The sequence below is a fragment of the Camponotus vicinus genome, unplaced genomic scaffold (assembly GCF_025532165.1).
Source record: "Camponotus vicinus isolate PSW18456_S1 unplaced genomic scaffold, iyCamVici1.0 SCAF_2, whole genome shotgun sequence".
Classification (NCBI taxonomy): domain Eukaryota; kingdom Metazoa; phylum Arthropoda; class Insecta; order Hymenoptera; family Formicidae; genus Camponotus; species Camponotus vicinus.
In genome coordinates, this window is record NW_028141956.1 from 23,062,662 (window position 1) to 23,083,598 (window position 20,937).

At 32.0% G+C, this 20,937-nt stretch overlaps 2 protein-coding genes across 2 annotated transcripts; both read left to right on the forward strand.

The window, feature by feature from the left end:
- The first annotated feature begins 5,612 nt into the window (after positions 1 to 5,612).
- LOC145967209 (uncharacterized) lies at positions 5,613 to 6,056 on the forward strand. Its single transcript, XM_083091864.1, has one exon. It carries the CDS (start codon positions 5,613 to 5,615, stop codon positions 6,054 to 6,056), a length of 444 nt encoding a protein of 147 aa, XP_082947990.1.
- On the forward strand, positions 5,957 to 8,176 carry LOC145966878 (uncharacterized). The gene is made up of 2 exons (XM_083091304.1): positions 5,957 to 6,703; positions 8,145 to 8,176. Exon 1 carries the CDS (start codon positions 6,209 to 6,211, stop codon positions 6,680 to 6,682), a length of 474 nt encoding a protein of 157 aa, XP_082947430.1. The 5' UTR covers positions 5,957 to 6,208; the 3' UTR covers positions 6,683 to 6,703; positions 8,145 to 8,176.
- Positions 8,177 to 20,937: the final 12,761 nt, after the last annotated feature.

Consider the following 20,937-nt stretch of genomic DNA (forward strand, 5'->3'; position numbering starts at 1 on the left):
CAGGATTTTGAGATATTTGAGATTATACACTCGAAAAATGGCTTTTTGGGCTACTTTTGAGGTTATGTACAGGACGCACAAAATTTTTTAGCTCTTTTCTTCTAATTGCATCATTTAGTACTACTCTTTCCCTTCAAAATGAGCTGTCGAATGGTCATCTACGATTTTTCCTTGCAAAGTTACGGCCATTTTAAGATGACATGATGAATTCCAAACCCTGCGCCGTTATAGCCCAACAACCTCATGAGCATTCACATTAAACCTGTAAACTTTGAACTATAAATCCGAAAACCTGGACTGAAAACTGTATATATGGGTTTGATGGAGAATCTGAAATCAGATTTTGAAAATTCAAGACGGCGGATCCAATATGGTGGACAAAAATTTTAATTTCGCTCAAATTTGAACTGAGAACTGAAAACATGGATTTTTGGGGTCGCTGATCTGGAATCTGATTTCAGATTCTCCATCAAACCCATATATACAGTTTTCAGTCCAGGTTTTCGGGTTTATAGTTCAAAGTTTACAGGTTTAATGTGAATGCTCATGAGGTTGTTGGGCTATAACGGCGCAGGGTTTGGAATTCATCATGTCATCTTAAAATGGCCGTAACTTTGCAAGGAAAAATCGTAGATGACCATTCGACAGCTCATTTTGAAGGGAAAGAGTAGTACTAAATGATGCAATTAGAAGAAAAGAGCTAAAAAATTTTGTGCGTCCTGTACATAACCTCAAAAGTAGCCCAAAAAGCCATTTTTCGAGTATATAACCTCAAATATCTCAAAATCCTGACGTGATGGGCTAATTCTGACCTCGGATTCGGATTCTACGCAGAAAATTACTTCGGAAATGACCCCCAGCTGCCCAACAACAATCATGACCCCATTTTTTGTAGACCTGTGTAATTTAACGATATAAAAATGACGATTATTAATTATAAGAAATTAATTCCGTTAAATGCGAATATTGAATTTTGTTTGTTATGATTATCTAAAATTGCGATCATCATGTTATTTTACACAGTTTCCATGGATTCGTTACAGATAATAGATGTATGATGAGAACGCGTCTCCTTTGTGAATAAGAAATTCGCAAAAGTTGTTTTTAATATGGAGGGAAAGTAGCTTTAGACATCCCTGATAAGTGATTTCAAATATCAGTAAACTTAAAATCTCATGATAAAGATGCAAATATCCTGTGTGAAATATTCCCTCGCAACTCCTCGGGAAATTGCTCAAAAGTCTGCTCAAGAATTATTTCGTTTTGCAATAATAAATAAATAAATTTTGCAATAAGTTTTAAATTATCTTTTATAAAAAACAGTATATAGTAATTTTAAATTTATTCCAATATATATATTATAATATTTTAAACTTAAGAGAAGATTTCTGACCAAAAGAAGATATTGGAGAAATTATTGTGACATCATATATCACAATATTTTACACTTGATCAATCTAAATGATGGACAAAATTTACATCTAGATTTATATCTCTTATATCTATATAACAATTAATAAAATTTAGAAAAGATGTCTTTCTGTGATGCCTATCCATTGAGGCTAATCTCATACTTGTTATAAAGTTTGATTGTTATAAAGTTTATATTGCACGAAAAAATTGTTTCCCACAAAAATCGTTCTAGCTGTGATAACTTATGTTTATCCAATAAAATGATTAGTATTTAGGATTTACATTTGTCAGAAGATTTTACTAGAATTAACTGTTATAAATTCTAAATTTTATAATATTTTAAAAATTACAAAAAAATAGAGAGCAATTTTTAGTTTAACACCTAGAAATCTACCTACATCAACAAAGCATTTTTTAATCTTATTTAAAAAAAAACCTGATGCTTTCAGCAATTCTACATTTCTTTCATGGAAATACATAAAGCTAATTACTTTTGCCTCATATCCCTCGGAAATTATATATAAGAGTATATAATCAGATTAATGACAATTCTAGTATTTAATCTCTTTAAAGAAAAACCGCAAAATACTTTATCGAAGCATCATGCATTCAATAGTTATTTAGATATTTCATATATTATCCTAGATATGTCTGTCACTGCCAAAGAATAATACATGACTTTATATATCTTTGCGGCTTTCTCTGTTTCCAGTGAGATATATAATCTCTAGAAACTTATCTTTTTAAAAAAAGCTAAAAAAGTCAATACAACACACCAAGTACCAGTACTAATTGTATTGAATTGTTGTATTATCTACCAAAATAGTGATATAAAAAATTGGGCCAACTAAGAGTAACTTGTACATACAAGTTTAAATGAAAATATTTTAATTGAAAACACTGTGCTATACAAAATAGTTCTTTTAATTTCCAAAAATAATAATATTAAAAAAATAAAAATTTATTTAAAAATTAAAAACTAAAAATAAATATAAAACAAACAAATAAAAAGAATTAATTAAAATACTTGAGCCTGCTAAGCTGAATAATATGCTGGTAAAATTGACAATACCTAGCTGTGAACAATATGCTAATAAAATTGGTAGCATCAAATTTTTTTAATTTTTTTATGTTTTATATTAATTTTCAATTTTTAATTTTTAAATAAATATTGAACGCGTTATTCTTAGTTAGCGCAATTTTTTATATCGCTATTTTTTGTAGGTACATATAACAATTTTGCACAATTGTGTGTACTTGGCATTCCTTTTTTTTGTAAAATAGATAATAAAACTATACATTAATCGACCTACGAATTCACTAATTCATGCTAAAAGCTTGAAATAATTTAATTGGTAGGTCAATTACAATGTTGTTACAAACTGTTGAGGGAATTTCTTTCGTACAATTGGAATCAAAAGTATTGCCGTTTTAAATTCATAAATATAAATAAAGATTTGGTTACATTTTTTATGATCTTAAACGATAAAAGTGAAATTATGATATTTAAAATAAATTTAATTCATAAATTATATGCATATGTATGTATGTATGTTTGTATAAATATAATTATTTTATCTTAAATATAAGTTATTATTTTAAAAACTTTTTACAGATTTATATCACTCTTAGATAAAATATGAAAACATCTCCCTATATATATATTTTCACCACACGGACATAATATAACTAATATAAAACATAATATAAATATAAAAAAAAATTAATACTAATCGTAAAAAATACATAAATTGTATTATTTGTTGTGCAAATATTAAAATAAATTTTTATTTTTATTAATTATTTCGATGTGCAACTTGGCAATATTGCGAATATTTTTATTGTTGGCACAAGCGGCTAATGTTTATGTCTTTTTTAATAACGTTCATTTCAACTAATTGTAAGTTCAGAGCGTGGTCTCTTTCATTTATTTTAGGATACTTTTCTTGTGTACAATAATTTAAAAAAAAGGAAAAAGGCACACAAGGAGGAAAATTTTATTCTTTTGAAAAAGAATAACCGAGAAAGTGTATAAAAACAGATTACGTATACTAGAAACAGAGAAGAGTTGAGTGCGATCCGCCGTAGGCGGCATCAAAGTGATTTAAAAAATGTCAATCTTTCTTCAACGTACAACGTGCACATAAAATTTCGAACGAAATCGATCAAGAAGTCCAATATTAGTGAGACGCATAATAAATGTAAAAACATTCGGAGATAAAATGATTTGCAATAATTGCAAAGAAATACTCTCCTTGCAGGATATTTTAAAGAAAATACGATTTGGCTTCAATGTCGAAAATGTTTATTAGAAAATATAATTTCTTCTGATAAAATGTATGAAAACTAGAAAAATATAGTTCTACTGGAAAAACATATTTTGATATAAATAGCAGAGCGGTTATTGGTAAGTATTCACGAATTACTAGCTATATAATAAAAAAATACATATAAGTTTCAATTTTATTGATTTGAATCAAAATAGTTATAAAAAAGATATACTGGAATAAATCTATTTAAAAAAGTGAAAAAATTTGATTGAAGATAATCATGTATAGGTGCTCTAAATGATAGAATAGAAAACATGCATATAAACAAATTGATAACTTCAATGGATATTTTACCTATGAATGTATAAACGTCATAAAACAGAAGTTGATAAAGCTATAGAAACAATTGAAAAGATAGCTGTAAAGAAACAGCTCTTTTAAAGCAAAGTCTGACATTGCAGAACGAAAATGATATGGAAAAGTTATTGTAAGACTTGCTACAAATTAGCTGTAACCTATTATTTCTACACGGAGAAAATTTTATATCAAAGATTACTATAATGTGGTAGTAGCTGCGGACCATCGAGAATTTATAAGCTTAAATGCTATAGTCATTATTTTAAAAACAAGAAAGCAACGTAATTTTTACACTTTCTCATAGTAGAAATTATTATGTTTTAAAGCAAAACTTGCTGGATAAAAGTTAGTATTGAAAAGAAAAATAAAAAATATATACAAAGTCAATGTTTACTGTATACTATAGTAAAAATTAACTCTTCCCACCTTAGAATATGGCTTGAGTGTCGGTTTAACAAAAATTACTTTACTTATGTGATAAAAAACAATGTTGCCATAGTAAAAGTTACGTCAAAATCATGTACTAGTTGTTAAGAAATCGGAGAGAAGAGGAAAGCGATAGGTGTCGCCTGCAAGAATAAGCCGAAACACGCAGAAGCTTGTTTTATCATACAGTGTACACTTCTGGCTGCAGCTACCGCGTGTCGTATTCAATCGTTAACTCGATAACGTATGCGTTTTGTTGAGCTTTGTTTAACGCTTATTTTATTGTCTTTCTTATTCGTTATAGAAGAATAAAAGAAAGTGTTGTGAATGAAAATACTGTGAAGATAAACGAAAAAGAAAGCGTAAGTATCTCTTCGATAAGTCGATTTGCAATCTTTATTATTATATTACATATTTATTTATCGTTTTCTATCTATTATTTTTCTGTTAATGTATCTCATCTATTTATAATTAATATCTCTGAGTGCTGTTAAATTAATTAATAAAGTGTATGGGAAAAATAGCTTTACAGCACATATAATAGTTTGATCATATTTAAGAGATCTTAGATATAAGATTCAATTATAAATACTTACAGATATGTACATTTTATATCTGTCTTTAATAAATTTTTATTAGATTAAATAAAATTGTATATTATTTATTGTGTCCGTTCAATAATGAATGAAATATTATTAATTATAAGTCAAATTAATAAGAAAAGCAAAAAAGAAGAATCCGGAAAAAAGTAATAAAAGAAAGAATAAAAAATACATTTATCGAAGTTGAGATTTAGTATTATAATGTTTTACAATAATACATAATAAAGATTACAATTTAGCACCTACGAATTTTTACTATGGCAAATAATAAAACATGTTATGTAAGTGTTAGTTTAAAATTTTACTATGTTGTACTGTAATTTATTCTATGAAGTCATGATGGTCCACCGATCATACAAAAAATAGTAAAATGTGATAAAATTGTATTACATATTAATATAAAATTTTCTCCGTGTATTTATTTGAAATTATTAAAAATTTAAGAAATTATATTTTTAATACTTTATTAACAAAGTATGTAACTACACCTACGTACGCACCTCATTGCAATCCAGTGGAGAAAACGAATAGAACTATAAAGACTATGATTAGCCAATTCGTGGAAAAAGATCAACGCACGTGGGATGAAAAACTAGCCGCATTGCAATTTGCATTTAACACCGCTGTCCACGACGCCACTGGATACACACCGGCATATCTGAATTTAGGCCGGGAACTCATATCTCCGATAAATGATCCAAATGAGTCAGCACCAACTCCGAACATAAGAAAACAGCTTCAGGAAGCATATGAATTAGTGAAAATACATCTCGCCAGGGCGTCCCAACGGCAAAAACATCATTACGATTTAAGAAGGCGAGTCTGGAAATCCAGAATTGGCAACTGGGTCTGGAAGAGAGACCATTTACTCTTAAAAAAGGCGGAGAGCTTCAACGCTAAGCTCACACCAAACTATAGCGGGCCTTATGAGGTCTATCGGATTATTTCGCCCGTCATCGTGGATCTCCGGAGCAAGCGAGGAAAGTGACTTCGACATATACACGTCTAGAATTTAAAGCCGATAAGGAATGAAAACGAACAACGCGACAATAAAGAGAACGACCTGGATGAAAACAAAAACACGGACAACGAAATCGACGATCAACATTAAAACTGAAAGAACACTTAAATCGAGCGAAGATGTCAAGCAGTGAAGACATACTCCGAGCCCACCTCGACGAGACCGCCGACTCGGAGGCGCGAGCCTCAACACCGGTACCTCCACTCGAGCCGGAACAACCGCCGCAACCACGGCCATCACGGATGGGAATCGTAATTCAACGGTCCGATCACACGATAAATGAGAAGAAGCGCCAGATGCTGCTAACGCAGCCATCGCCAGCACCAGCGAGAAGGCAGCCAAGGCCTTACGAAAGACCACCACCGCCACCGAAACAGGAGGAACCTCCAACACCATCGGAGGAGATTCTACGGCCGATGGGGCCGATGCCTATACCACCGATAAAGGTCGAGGTCGAGCCCGGCCTCGTTTTTGAAGTACCGCATTTTGCGGTGCATGTTAGCCGCCGATATAAACCGAGGACGCCACAAGGCCGATGGATTCTGCGATTCTCAAGGAACGGAAAACTCCGATATCATAGGAAGATCGAGTAAAAGATCCTCGAAATACAGCGGGTGAGTCTCCCCGCGCCCGGCACAAGCCGAACGTCAAACAGCCATTGACCGCATTAGATTGTAAACAGCCTATCTGTATCGACACATTCTTAAAATCGAACGAGTGTCGAAATACATTATAATTCGATCCAGGAAAACTATCGCAACCGCGTTAATCATTGTAATTGCTAATTGCTTACGCCCCCGCGGACCGATACCTAGCGCAGCCAATTATCGAAACATCGATTCTTTGCAAGCGATTATATCCGCCGCGTTTGATTATACACGCGCTTAAAACTGTGCGCCTATCATACATTCCCACACTGTGTATATTTTTTCTGTTCACTCACACGTGCTTTCGTACAGACATTTACACGCACAGCGACTCTTGTACGTCTTTACATGATCACACGTAAACACACACGCATACGCATTTTCGCTTGCTATATTTTGAAACTGCGAATTCATTTACATCCACACTCACACACACACACTCACACACACACACACACACACACACACACACACACCAAACTTCACAAATAAATTTATTTTGTTATTTTTGACAATTAAATCGTATGCGTTTTTCTTTCATTATTGCCTGTCCGAACTCTGATACCGATTGCGGCTATCCGATGGCAGACTCGCAGAGGCCATTCGTGACAAAGAAAATCTAATGCCTTCAGCATTTCTCCATCTCTTTATGGAAATGCATAGAGTTAATTACTTGTGCTTCATATTTATCACAAATTATATGCAAGTGTATGTAATCAGATTAATAACAATTCTAGCATTTAAACTCTTTAAAGAGAAACCTGATTGAAGCATCATTCAAGAGTTAAATTTAGATTGATCAAGTGAAAAATATGTACAATATCGCAATATTTTCTCCAATAGCTTCTTTTGGTCAGAAATTTTCTCTTATAATATTATAATATTTATATTGGAATAAATTTAAAATATTATACACATATTATATACATGTTTTTTTATAAAAGGTAATTTCAAACTTATTGTAATTGTTTATTATTGCGAAACGAAATAATTCTTATGTAGACCTTTAAGGAATTTCCGAAGGAGTTGCGAAGAGATTGATATTTTGAAGTATCTTCATTGAAATTTTAAGTTTATCGATATTTTGCGTGTGTGTGTGTGTGTGTGTGTGTGTATGTGTCGAGTATATGCTTTCGTGCATTATATTGTTTGCTAGATCGTTTCTCTTTATCATTTTTAATGAAATCTCACTTGTTCCTATGTTTATATTTTTCTTGAAACAGTTTCGAGAAAAGATTAATTAGTACGAGACAGGTTGTTTTACCATTAACATTATTCCAAAATGAAATTTTATGAGTTTCTCGCTTTAACTATGAAGTACGATGAATTATTAGACTATTTGTGTGCGAAGAACTTGCCTGGAGCTTAAACCTATTTCTAACTTACAACTAAATTTGGTTTGGGTTAGGTTATAACTTCTGGAAATGGAGCCAACATAAGGGAGGACGGAATCCACTGTATCCATGCATGTACTATGCAAAATAAAGTGAAGTTCATTCTCAACTATTTCTATTCTCAACAACTGTCTTCCTTAATAATATAATCCAGCGTGTTCCAATTTAATCTTAACATCTATTTTCGAAATTTATTCTGGCATCTTTTCATTGTTTTATATTCCCTCCATCTCTAAATCTCCATACATTAGGATATTCTTTACTAAATGGTAAACATCCAAATCTTTCTTTTAGTCTTTGACAAATTTTCTTTATTTTTCCATATACTATATTTATTTTATAATCTTTTTAACCGTTTTCTTAATATTTTTATCTGTTGCATTATTTATTTTCAACTATAATATAATCTAAAGTATAATCTAAATATTTGAAAGGATCGACTTTTTCTATCTTTATTTCGTACAACAATTTTAGTATATTATTTAATACAATCACAAAATTTTATATAAATACATATCACATATATAGATAATATTTATATCGGAAATGTACAATACGCTGTACATAAAAGTAATTAGATTGCTTTCGAGAAGCATGTGCATATATAAATAAAAATTAATTTGAAAATAATCTTAGTGATCCATAAAATTATCAACCACCATCTTAAGAAATCATGTTTCTACTACTTCGATATACAGAATCACGCGAATTGATTTGTAACCATAGAAATAATCCTTTCAATACGAAAGCTCATGCATAAAATTTGTAGGAAGATTGTTTCTCGATAGTTGTTGAGAAAATTTTTCTGCGAAAGAACTACAGTTAAAACAAAAATAGAAATAGAAAAGAATAAATTTTTGTAAAACAATCAAATTGTAATTTTATATTTTACGAAAATAAATATATAATAGAAAAGTTAATAATGGAAGCGTGTGCTAGTGATTGCACAACTGAACATCGATCGCTAATGTATAGAAAAGTTAATAATAAAATAGTTATAATAGAAGAATTTTAATATTTATATGACAGATAATGTTTTTATCGAATTATATAAAAATATGTTAATACTTTGTAAATGATATAGAGAGCTTTCAACAATCTAGAGTATTACAGATTAAAACTAAATCATTGAAATTGTTATTAATCTGTTCTAGAAAGCTATACAACAGCATTATATTTTATTTGTAGTAGTTTAACTTTCGTAGGGTTCGGAAATGTTTTGGCAAATACATTCTCGGAAAAATTTTTTTCTATTTGCACAATGTTGATTGGTGGTAAGTCTCGTTTTACTAATGTAATGAAGTTAACACACATTATTTATATAATGCATTGATATATTGATGACAAAGTATTGTAAATTTTGCCATACGCTAATTAACTGAAGATTATCTTTTTTCACGGTATTTCGATGATATAATACATGATATCTAGCTTTATCTCACGAACATTAAGGGGGTATTCTAGTCTAGAGAGTCGGAAAAACCAATTTTTTTCTTTGCATATTTTGCAAGTATTTGATATGGAAAATATATCTGTGAGAAGATTTAGCCGGATTCACAAAATTGACAAAGTTATAGTACCTTATATTTCGGTTAAGTTCGATTAGTGAATTGCTGGAATGTTGTTTAGGAGTAGAAACATAAAATAACAATGAAAATTTTTTGAATTTATTAATTTGGACTTTTGCTCCAAAACACTTTCATTTTGGACCAAAGGTTGTTGAAATAGCAACTTTTCTGACAATTATTATCTTCAATGAAAGATTTATGGCAATTTTAAAAGTTATAAACGTAAGGATTAGGGAGTGATTATTGGCCAACAAGTGGAAATGTATGTGTTTTTGGAACAAAGCTCATATCACCCGCTCGAAACGGCATTCGACTGACTTCGCCAGAGACGAGAGAATAAGTCGCAGGGAAGAGGGAGCAGCTCGGCAGGACTTTTATGAGCAGGAGAAAGATCCTCTGTATGGCCCTGGACTAGCTGATTGATTGTAAATAAAATTATCTCTATGTAATCAGTACGAAAAACTTTAAACGTGTTTTTCTCGAAAATGTTTTTCAAATTGGCTCGCATGATATCTAAAAAACCAATTGATCAATTGAGTCGGGCTTATGCACACATCTTCAGGATATGTGTGGCTCTAGCCTCTACAAAAATCAAGTCGAAATATTTTTTTTTTTAATTGTTATAGTCCTTCAATGATGAAAAAAAATGGAAAAAATCGAAACAATTTTCTAAATGACGTCATTTTTTTAATTTTCAGTATTTTTTTTTCATTTTGGTACCTGCTATAGCCAAACTCATACTAATTAAGAATCTCTTTGGTTTTTTGTTTCAGATAAGCAGAACAAGCGGAATCGTGCGAGCCATGGACCAACTTTTTTTTTCATGATTTTATTCAATTTTATATACCGCGCTTACATATATTAATAATTATTATTTAATAAAAAATTTTTTAAACATACTTTAAATATGGATAAATATATAGGAGAAATCCTTATTCCAAGAAAACTTATACTTTTTTTTTAAATTCGCAAAAATAGCATAAAAATTCAGCTTCTAGACTAGAATATCCCCTTAAATACATTTGATTATATTGCGTTATATTATGCATAATTACATAAATCACATGATTTGCGTTGCAGCTCTTATGCCTGCTGTGATATTTGGCAACGTTACTGTAATTATTCAAAGAATATACTCTGAAGATCTCTGTATCAAAGTTACGAGATCTTAAAAACCTTCTAATTTTATATCAAATTTCGAAAGAGAGCTCGAACAGCGAATGCAGGATTATTTTCAGACCATGTGCTAAATCATGGCATTGATATATACGAGGTAAATTCTATTTTTCTTTTGGTCAGATCTTTTTAATTAATATATTATAATATATATTGGAATAAATTATAATAAAAATGTTACATTATTATACTAAAAGGTAACAAAGATAATAAAAAGGTAATAAAAAGATTATAAAAGATAATTTAAAACTTGTTACAATAATTGTTTATTATTGCAAAACGAAATAATTCTTGAGCAGACTCTTAAGCAATTTCCTGAGGAGTTGCGAGGAGATGTTTCGATGTATGTTTCTTCATAAAATTAATTTCTCATAATTAATAATTGTCATTTTGATATCGTTAAATCATTGATAATGCTTGAATTTGACAGATTTTACATTACAATATAATTTAAGATTTTTTAAATCGACTCGCCATTTTCTTTAATACACATGATTATTTTGCGAACAAATTTATCCATAGTATATTCTTTTTTAAAAGAAACAAAAAAGTAAAATGGTCTATATGGCAAACAATCCAAAACAATAATAGAAAAGGCTAAAGTTCAAAGACGTCAGATATTATAACGATATTTAAAAATTTTTAATAAAATACTAGCGGACATAAATTACATGAGTTACTCAAAAATAAAAGATTTTTAACATTGTAGACTGAGCTTAAATTACATCATATAAACATCTGAACGTTTTTATCCATTCCGGATCCTTTTCAATGTCATTGCTTAATAACGAGTGAAAATAAAAACGGAAATGAAATAAAATGATGACATTAAGAGACAAGCGCAAAAATACAAAAATATGTGTAAAAAAATTGTATACATATGATAAGGATCGAAAATTTTTAAACGCAACGGAAATGTAATAGAAAATAGAAGAAAATCGCATGCTAATCGCAGAAATACATAGTCAAAAAAATACCAAAAATATATAAATGAGCGGAAGCTCGGAATTATTTCAAAGAGAGGAAAGAGGCGTTCACCTGGCTAAACAATGCTTGCGCCTCAAATATATGGAAGAACGCGAAAAATGAAAAAAATTGGTTCCCACGTTGAAGTTCCAAATTCCAAATCAGTCCAAAAAATAAATGTTAAAGTAATAAAAAGTAAGAACGTAGTTCAGATGTAACGTGAGAATGAGGCTCAGGAGGCTAGAGAGCATCTTCCATTTCCAAAAATTCCATAAGAACAATGTACGAAAAAAATTATATAGATAATGAAGTTGAAGCCTGTGAAAAAGGAAAGCAAAACACGGAACAAGCACAAACCAATCGAAACAAAACCAAGCCAAGCATGTTGCGAAACAAAGCATAAAATTTATATTAACACCGTACATGAAAGAAAAAGATGTAAAATTAATTAATAGAACAAGAAAAATAACTAATTAGTTAACAGTAAATACAAAAATAAAAGTGTTAAAAAGATGTTGCAAAAATTAAATATAGAAAAGTAAGAAACCTGTCGAACAATAGCCTAGAAAGGAGAACTGGAGTACAACAAAGAAAGAGAACGTATGCAAGTGTTAGGCAAACTGAGGCAGTAATGATAGTCAAGGAGAAGGATCGAAAAGCTATGATGTAATACTTAGGCAAAAATGGCGGAATTCTGGCGGATGTCTTCGAAAGTAATAGACATTTATTAATAATAGGAAGATAAGACAGACTTGTCTAAAAGATCCATGTCATTTTGAATGTTTAATCCGTTCATTTGCTGGCAAATATGCAATATTTCAGTAAGTCTTTTCTTATAGAAAGATTTTTCGTCTAAAATGGTCGTATCTTCTCACTTGAATTCGTGGCCAAGTAATCTATGTGAGGATATCACTGATAAGAAATTTAATGATCTGTTGATATTCGATCGGTGTTCTTTGATTCTAGTGGCCAGTTGTCTGCCAGTTTATCCGAGGCGTCACAGTCATTGCATTCAATTTTGTAAATTATATTAGAGTGATTCTTTTTAAGTAAAGGATCTTTATGCAGCTTAATAAAATTATGTAAAATATTGTTGACTGTGAACGATAATTTTTTATTACATTATTTTGTATCGTTCAAGAGGGAGGATATAAGAGAGATGGAATACAGGACGCTTTATTGGAAATGAGGGACTTTAACCCTTTCGTACCTCCGGCTTTCCCAAAAGAGATGTGTTTTATATGAAGACAGTTTTATAGGTTTTTGGGGGTGCTGATTTCAAATTTACCATCAAAATTTAAATTCAAAATGGCAAATTCAAGATGGCGGCTATGAAAAGCTTAAATATCAATATATTTAAAGTATGAGCTTAGATTTTATTCTTTTTAATATATATTATATTTTTTCCTGAATAAACACATGTTCGATTCGTAGCGTTATTATACACTTTTTTTGCAAGCCACGTATCTGCCGCAAGACTTGGATGCCCGTCGCACGCGTCGTCTTATTTTGATTACACATATAAAATATTATAATATTTATTATAATAAAGTTGTAATCACATTTAAATAAAACTTTAAGTTTATAATTAACGCATAAATTCTATGATTTTTCGATTGATATACGGTTAATTTTCATTCTCTAAAAGTTTGATTTCTTGCAAAGTTTAGATAATTATATTTTATTGTAAACATTACATTCAAAGTGCGAGATTTTTTTACGTGTAGCTTGAACCGTCTTCTTTAAAACAAGCCAAGGTAAAAGTCGATAGGATTATTTGTTTAAAAATTATGATTTTTTTCGTAGGTGGGACATATATGTCCCGGAGGTACGAAAGGGTTAACCTATAAGAAATAATTCTATGGATAAATTGGATAGGGTAGGAGTTTACGAGTAGAATATTAATTATGAAGGAAAAATTGTGGAGTTATAAAATCTGGAATGAAATAGGTGGAAAACTCTGTCGATCAAGACAATAATAACTCTGATTTTGTGAGATATAGGATGGTAAGACAAAAAATTAAGGAACCTCATTGAAAATGGTTTTCTATATCAATTGAACTCCAAACGGTTATTGTTAATGATCAGAAGTGTCTAAAAAATTAATAGTATTGTTATTGGAGTATTCCATGGTATATTTCAACCTTTCGAGGAAGGAATTGAAGATCTTTAAAATATTGGAAATATGTAAAGACGGAACAGCCAAGATATAATATCGTCAACATAGCGGAAATAGAAGGAAGGGTGTATGGGACGAGAAGAAATCGTTCGATCCTCCAGAACTTGCAAAACTATGTTCGCAAGTATGGGGGAAACCTCATTGAAGTGTTATATATCTCTTTGTATATAATGTCATTGAATTTAAAATATGTTGACTCTATAATTCAAACGCGGTTAAAAACTCATTGTACGGGATGTCAGTTTTGTATTCCAAAAAATGCCACCATTGGAATGCTTCTAATAATCAGATGTAGGGCACATTTGTAAACAAAGGACCCCGCACAGATCTTATGGAAAATGGCTTTCAGCTAGATTTCGTTGAAATTAAAATATGTTATTGCCCACACCTTCCTGATAAAAAGTGTCAATGGACACAACCTCCTAAAAGCAATAGTTTAGGAGCTACAAAGCTTCAAAGTCTCAATATTAGGATTTGGAGGTGAAGCTAACATACTGCTTAGAACTTTTTTTTTGTTACACTCCCATGGGCGCAACATCATAGAACCCATAGTTTCCGAGTTACGAGACTTAAAAGTCCCAGATTTTGAGCATCAGATCCAGCCAGTTAAGGCAAGATCGTAGTGATCCAGCCAGTTAAGGCAAGATATGGAATGAATATAACCCGTAAAAGTAAGGTCATGTAGTGATTCCGTCGAATTAGGGCAAGATATATTTTAAGTGAGAGTCTGACATTCGATTTTTCTTCAAACTGGATCATTTATCTCGTCGTTTTCATCATGTATATCATTTCTATTACCGGCATCTTGAATACATTCCAGTAAAGCATTGCTGGGATATTTTATATTCGGTTGATGCCGTGCATAACCCAAGAACCATATCACGCTAGCGACATGTGCACATGAACCAACTGTACGAGATCCCGAAAAACACTGACAGTAGTATCCGGTAATTGGCTCATCATCTTCTACATCTACACTGTAAGTTATCCACAACTGATATCTTGTATTGTTTCGGAAACGAGAATATAACCTCACTCTGATAAAACCGGGTTCATATCTGTGCTCGTCCAGTTCGAGGATCTCTGTTCCATCACGTGCTACTTTAGCCTGAATATATGAGGTAGCAAGACTGAGCTGATAAATACTCATTACAAGATCTTTCAAATAATTGAATTCAAGCCTAGGAAAATCAGGAACTTGATTTGCATTGAGTCTATTCAACATAGCATTTTTTCTAGCTAAGTGTTCCATCTCAACCCTGATCTTCAAACGATTCTCTTGCCTTGCCCTTTTAAGCATCCTTCGAGCTAATTCAGCCGTAGCTCCTTCCATAACAGCTTCCATAGCTTGCCGATACCTATTTATCACGGCGCCAGCGACAAGATAGAAATCACGTAAATGGATCGCATGTACCACTAAAATGATATTTTTAAAGAACTTAAACATAGATTTAATGTATCCGTTACGAGCCTCAATTATCATCCATTCTTGGTTACAAGTCTAAAATCGTTTGCTTCTTGAGTCTCCAATTGCCTTTGGCCTTGCTAAAGAAAAGCTGGTATTCTATGGTCAATGCCGAGATTATCAAGAAGAGGTAAGATGTCTCTGTAACCACGATCAACTATTAGAATTGCATTCTCGCCTAACTATTGTCTGAGAGCATTAGCATCTCTTTCAAATTCGCTCCTTAACATCACTGCATCATTGTTTCTCGAATCTGAGAAGTATGGACCATGAATATCAGGAATGTAACCATTAGGAGCAACTACTTACGCTGGCTTGATTAAGTGACGTCCTTTATGCAAGCTATAAGACTGTCTTAAAGCTTGAAAGTTGCTGCTTTTTTCAATATAACTATATGTACCGTCTATGCAGGCTATCACTGTAGGGTTCGGTGCGTCTGGACTGTAAAGTGCATTAGCAAATTCAGTGACATGACTATCGATGTATTCTTGGCGAATGATCGCGCCGAGACCGATATTCTGTGGCACAAAACGTATCATCAAAGATTGTCTGACTATACTGATAGCCACGCTTGTCTACTTGTATAATTGAATATTACTTTCAAAAAGTCATCCGACAAACTTTGACAAAGCTTACAGAGGAAAAGCAAAAGATGTTTTTCTGTAACATATCTATGTACGTTGCCCTGGACAGGTACAGGATCACAAAACGTTAACAATTCTTGAAACTTCTCTTGTAACTGAACTTAGTGTTTTCAAGTCTTCTTCAGAGAATGTAGTGTGATCATTGTAAGGATCAGCTTTAGAAGCTTCCCGCATGTTTAATAAGAAGTTTTGCAATTCTTCTCCATTAAGTTTGTAAAGCGTATTGAAATATTGCAAGCGTGGATAGTGATCCTCTAAAAGTTTACCGTGTCTATTCAAATGGTCATGACAGCAATGTGAGTCCCTTCTGGAATAAAAATATTTATATCTATAAATATTTTCACTCTTGCTTCTATTGTGAGTCTGCGAAGATTTCCAACTCCATTACATATTAAACAAGTTGCTCTATTGGTTTGCCTAAGAATATTCAGTTTTACGCAAGTAGGATCATTCCGCAACTCAATTTCTGTTGAAATAGTCCGATAGCAGTTGATACATAAACGAGATTCAAGATTCATTTCTTCAACAGATTTATGAAGATCTTGTCGATAATCAGTGGCTGTTGACGTCGTAGTTCATAATCTGGTCGATTGATTTTTTTCATGATTTTAGGGATACCTGCAAAGTCACAGACGAAACAATGGACCTGTAACGCCATTTCTCACTTTGATGTTTAAGAAACGATTCGCGTATGGGATTCTTAAAAAGAATGAAGTATAGCAACAGTCGTATTATTTAATAATCTGAGAAATACAGAAGCACACCAAGGGAAAAAACAACGCTGTGTGGTGTTTGGATAACGCGCTGTGATTTGATTGTCGCTTTCACGTCGCGTTGCACTAAACCAAACGTCAAGGACTATATCCTATAATCAAATCATTTTTCCTCACCCTATATATACACCAACGCCGAATTATACTTATACATTCTCTAATCATCACATATATGCATTTGCTTAATTTTAACAAAAATAAACTTCTAAGCAGTATGTTAGCTTGACCTCCAAATCCTAATATTGAGACTTTGTAGCTCCTAAACTATTGCTTTTAGGAGGTTGTGCCCATTGACACTTTTTATCAGGAAGGTGTGGGCATATTTTAATTTCAGCGAAATCTAGCTGAAAGCCATTTTCCATAAGATCTGTGCGGGGTCCTTTACAATGTTTAGAATTCCGCTATTTTCGCCTTAATATTACATCATACGTAGTTTTTTGGCACCCTTTTTCTGTCACCCATCTCCTTGACTATTGTTATTGTCTCAATTTGCTTAACACTTGCATATCTTCTCTTTCTTTGTTGTGCTCCAGTCCTCTTTTCTAGACTATTGTTCGACAAATGTCTTACTTTTCTATATTTATACTTTTATATATTTTTACAACATCTTTTTAGTACTTTTATTTTTTTTATTTATTCCATAATTAATTAATTTTTTTTCTTATTCTATTAATTCTTCTATTTCTTATTATAATTAATTTTACATTTTTTTTTCTTTCATGTACACTGTTTAATTTTTTTGTTGCTTTATTTTGCAACATGCTCGGCAATGGAAATTAGTTTTGGGTTAGGTTATATTTTTCGGAAGTGGTACCCCCCATAGGGGGAGGCGGATTCCACTGTGTCCATGCATACACTTTCCCATTCACATAACAATCGCGAGGTGGACCTCGCTTCGCGTTGTAAAGTACATTCCTGGACACAATGGGTTCTGCCCCCCTACGGGGAGATTCCACTTCCAAAAAGTATAACCTAACCCAAATCTATTTCCGATTTTAAATGGAAATTTGGTTTGGGTTAGGTTATATTTCTTATAAGTAGAGTCTTCCCGTAGGGGTGGCGGAACTCACTGTGTCCATGTATACATTTTCCCATCTACACAACAATCGCGAGGTGGACCTCGTTTCGCGTTGTAAAGTACATGCGTGAACGCAATGGGTTCCGCCCCCCCCCCCTTGCGGAGGGGCTTCACTTCCAAAAAATATAACCTAATCCAAACTTATTTCCGATTTTAAATGGAAATTAGGTTTGGGTTAGGTTATATTTTTCGGAAGTGGAGCCCCCCATAGAGGGGCGGAATCCACTGTGTCCATGCATACACTTTCCCATCCACACAACAATCGTGAGGTGGACCTCGCTTCGCGTTGTAAAGTACATGCGTGGACTTAGTAGATTCCGTTCCCTCTAGGGAAGGGAAGGTACAGAGGGAGGGCAAAACTTCTCTTGCCCACGCTTTTGACTTATCACACATATATGAATGAATCTACTAGACATTTATTTTATAAAATGTACCTGGTGTCTGGAATTTGCATATAATTCGTGGAAATATTTTTGTTAATAACTTTTTAATAATCAACGAGTAATGGCTTAAACTTTTAGGATGTTACTTAGGACAGTGATCTTAACATATCTTATCAAGGTCACGACAATTCGTGCGGACTGTGCAAAGATAAATATTTATCTGAAGACTTTTTGCATTTTTTTTTCGACTTGCGAGTCCGACCGCCATTTTTAAGTTTCATATTCATGTTTAGAGGACAAAAATACGTAGGAATTGGGTATTCTTATCCATTACTTCATATGGGTTTTCCGGAGGTTTACCATTTGTAAAAATCGTTATAATATTTAACATCTTTGGTCTTTAGCATATTCTTTTTTTTTCTTTCTTTTAAGAAAATGTCGATTTGTTGGATTGCAATATAAACGTTCATCAGCAATATGGAACGGCGGAAACAATCGGAACTGGTTCAGTTGATGTCGTAGTAAAATTCAGTTGCGACGTAAAGCGCCAACATGTTGTAATTTGAAGTGTATACACATACAGGGTTTAGTTGTTGTCTTCCAAATACGATTTTATGCATTTTATACAATACGATCTTACACATAATTTCCGCGAAGGATACAAGGCAGAGATAATTAACTCTATGTATTTTTATAAAATACAGGAAAGAAAATTCCATGTTTTTTATAGAATCACTAATTGTTTAGATATAAATTTTGTCTGTTATTTAGATTGATTAGTGTAAAATATATAACAATATTATTACAATATTTTCTAATTATTTTTCTATTTCAATTAATTTTTCACACTTCCAAAATTTTGTTACTGTAATTGCATGATTATTTTTTTGAATATATTTATATTGTAAGGATATATTAAAATTAAAATTAAAATTTTGATTATGATATTTTCATTCAAATATTTTATTTATTATTCTTTCATCGATTGCAATAACTAAAATATTAAAATATATCGCTAGACAAGATGCCATTGCGTTAATTGGATATGTACATATATGTTCATATCATAATAGTTGAAAAAATATTTGTAATAATCTGCGCCATTTTTATTGAAAACCAGAGTAATTACAAGTTTTAAGTTTGATGATATGTATGTATTTTTATATATATCGTGTCAATTTCTTAATCTTTATCTCAGTTTTCATGATGAAACAAACTGGATACATTTAGGAGTTAATTATTATAAAGCGAGATCACATGGATTAACGTTAACGAATGAAAAAAATATAAACGACAATTGACGAGCAATCCAGTAAACAAGCGATTGTTTATGTTACTATATACGAGCTTGAATTTGCACATGTATTACATTATCACCTGTGGTTTGAAATACGAGTCTTCTCAATCAATATCATATCATTGATTATCCAATTCCGTTGCGGAATGCGAATTAATATGTTTCACGCAGGTTAATGTCGAGTTTTACTTCATCAGAAATTATTCTAATTTTGCGTTGTCAAATTGCGTTAGAATGTTTATTGCGATGAATGTTTAACTGTTTGTGGCAACATTATAATTGACTTGTCAATTAAATTAGTTCAAGCTTTCAGCACGAATTAATGAATTTGCGGATTGGTTAATGTATAATTTTATTACGTTTTCAGATCGAAAGCTTTTAAACGTTTTATCACAATATGCAAGAATTATCTTTTTTTCTGATAAAAATTAAATGCAATAGACTGATAAAAATTAATAGACTGATAAAAATTAGATAAACAGACTGATAAAAATTAAATGCAATAGTTTCTTTCATTCACGTTAACGAATTTTTGTTGCGAGCTCGGAATAATTAATCGGCTCAGTTGTCAAAGGGATTGAACTTCATTGAACGTGATTTTGAGAGACGTTGCAATGATATATCGATGCATTTTCGGCGTTAAAATGGTACTATAACTTGTTGTCAGAATCCCAGGTTGAATTGGGTGGCCTGCATAATCGAGGAATGTGCAATGAGACGCGAAAGGCGAGCCTTGACGCGATGCAGTGAAACGTGAAAATGGTGATAGCGGTAACCACGGGTAGCGGCGCGCTGTCCCTCCTCTCGCCGCGCGCCGGCAGGCAATGTCTGACACGGTGGGCCGTGCTATAGCTCGAGCGGTCGAGCGCTTCTCTCATTAACACATAGTTGTTTTGAAGAAAAAATATGTAATTTGCAATTAACAATTCCATATTTTCTCTTAAAAACAACTATGTTTTTTCTTTACACCAATTGATTCCTCTCATTATTTTGTACATAAAAGTATTAAGGTAAGATATTCGAAAAATGAATATTTTATTAGATATTTTACGGTTTATGTAAAATTAAGAAATTATTTCAAGCCTTATAACTTAAAAAGTACTTAACGAAAAGGTACTTAATTATAGTGTTTTGGAAAGCTCTCGAGATAAGCTACAAGAATGTGCAAAAATATATAGGGTGTTCCATTTAAAAAAATTGAAGTGACCTTCACGTGACCTTAAAATGACTCTTCAAGGTCAAACCAATGGTACCATCTTATGGCCCCCTCGAAACCAA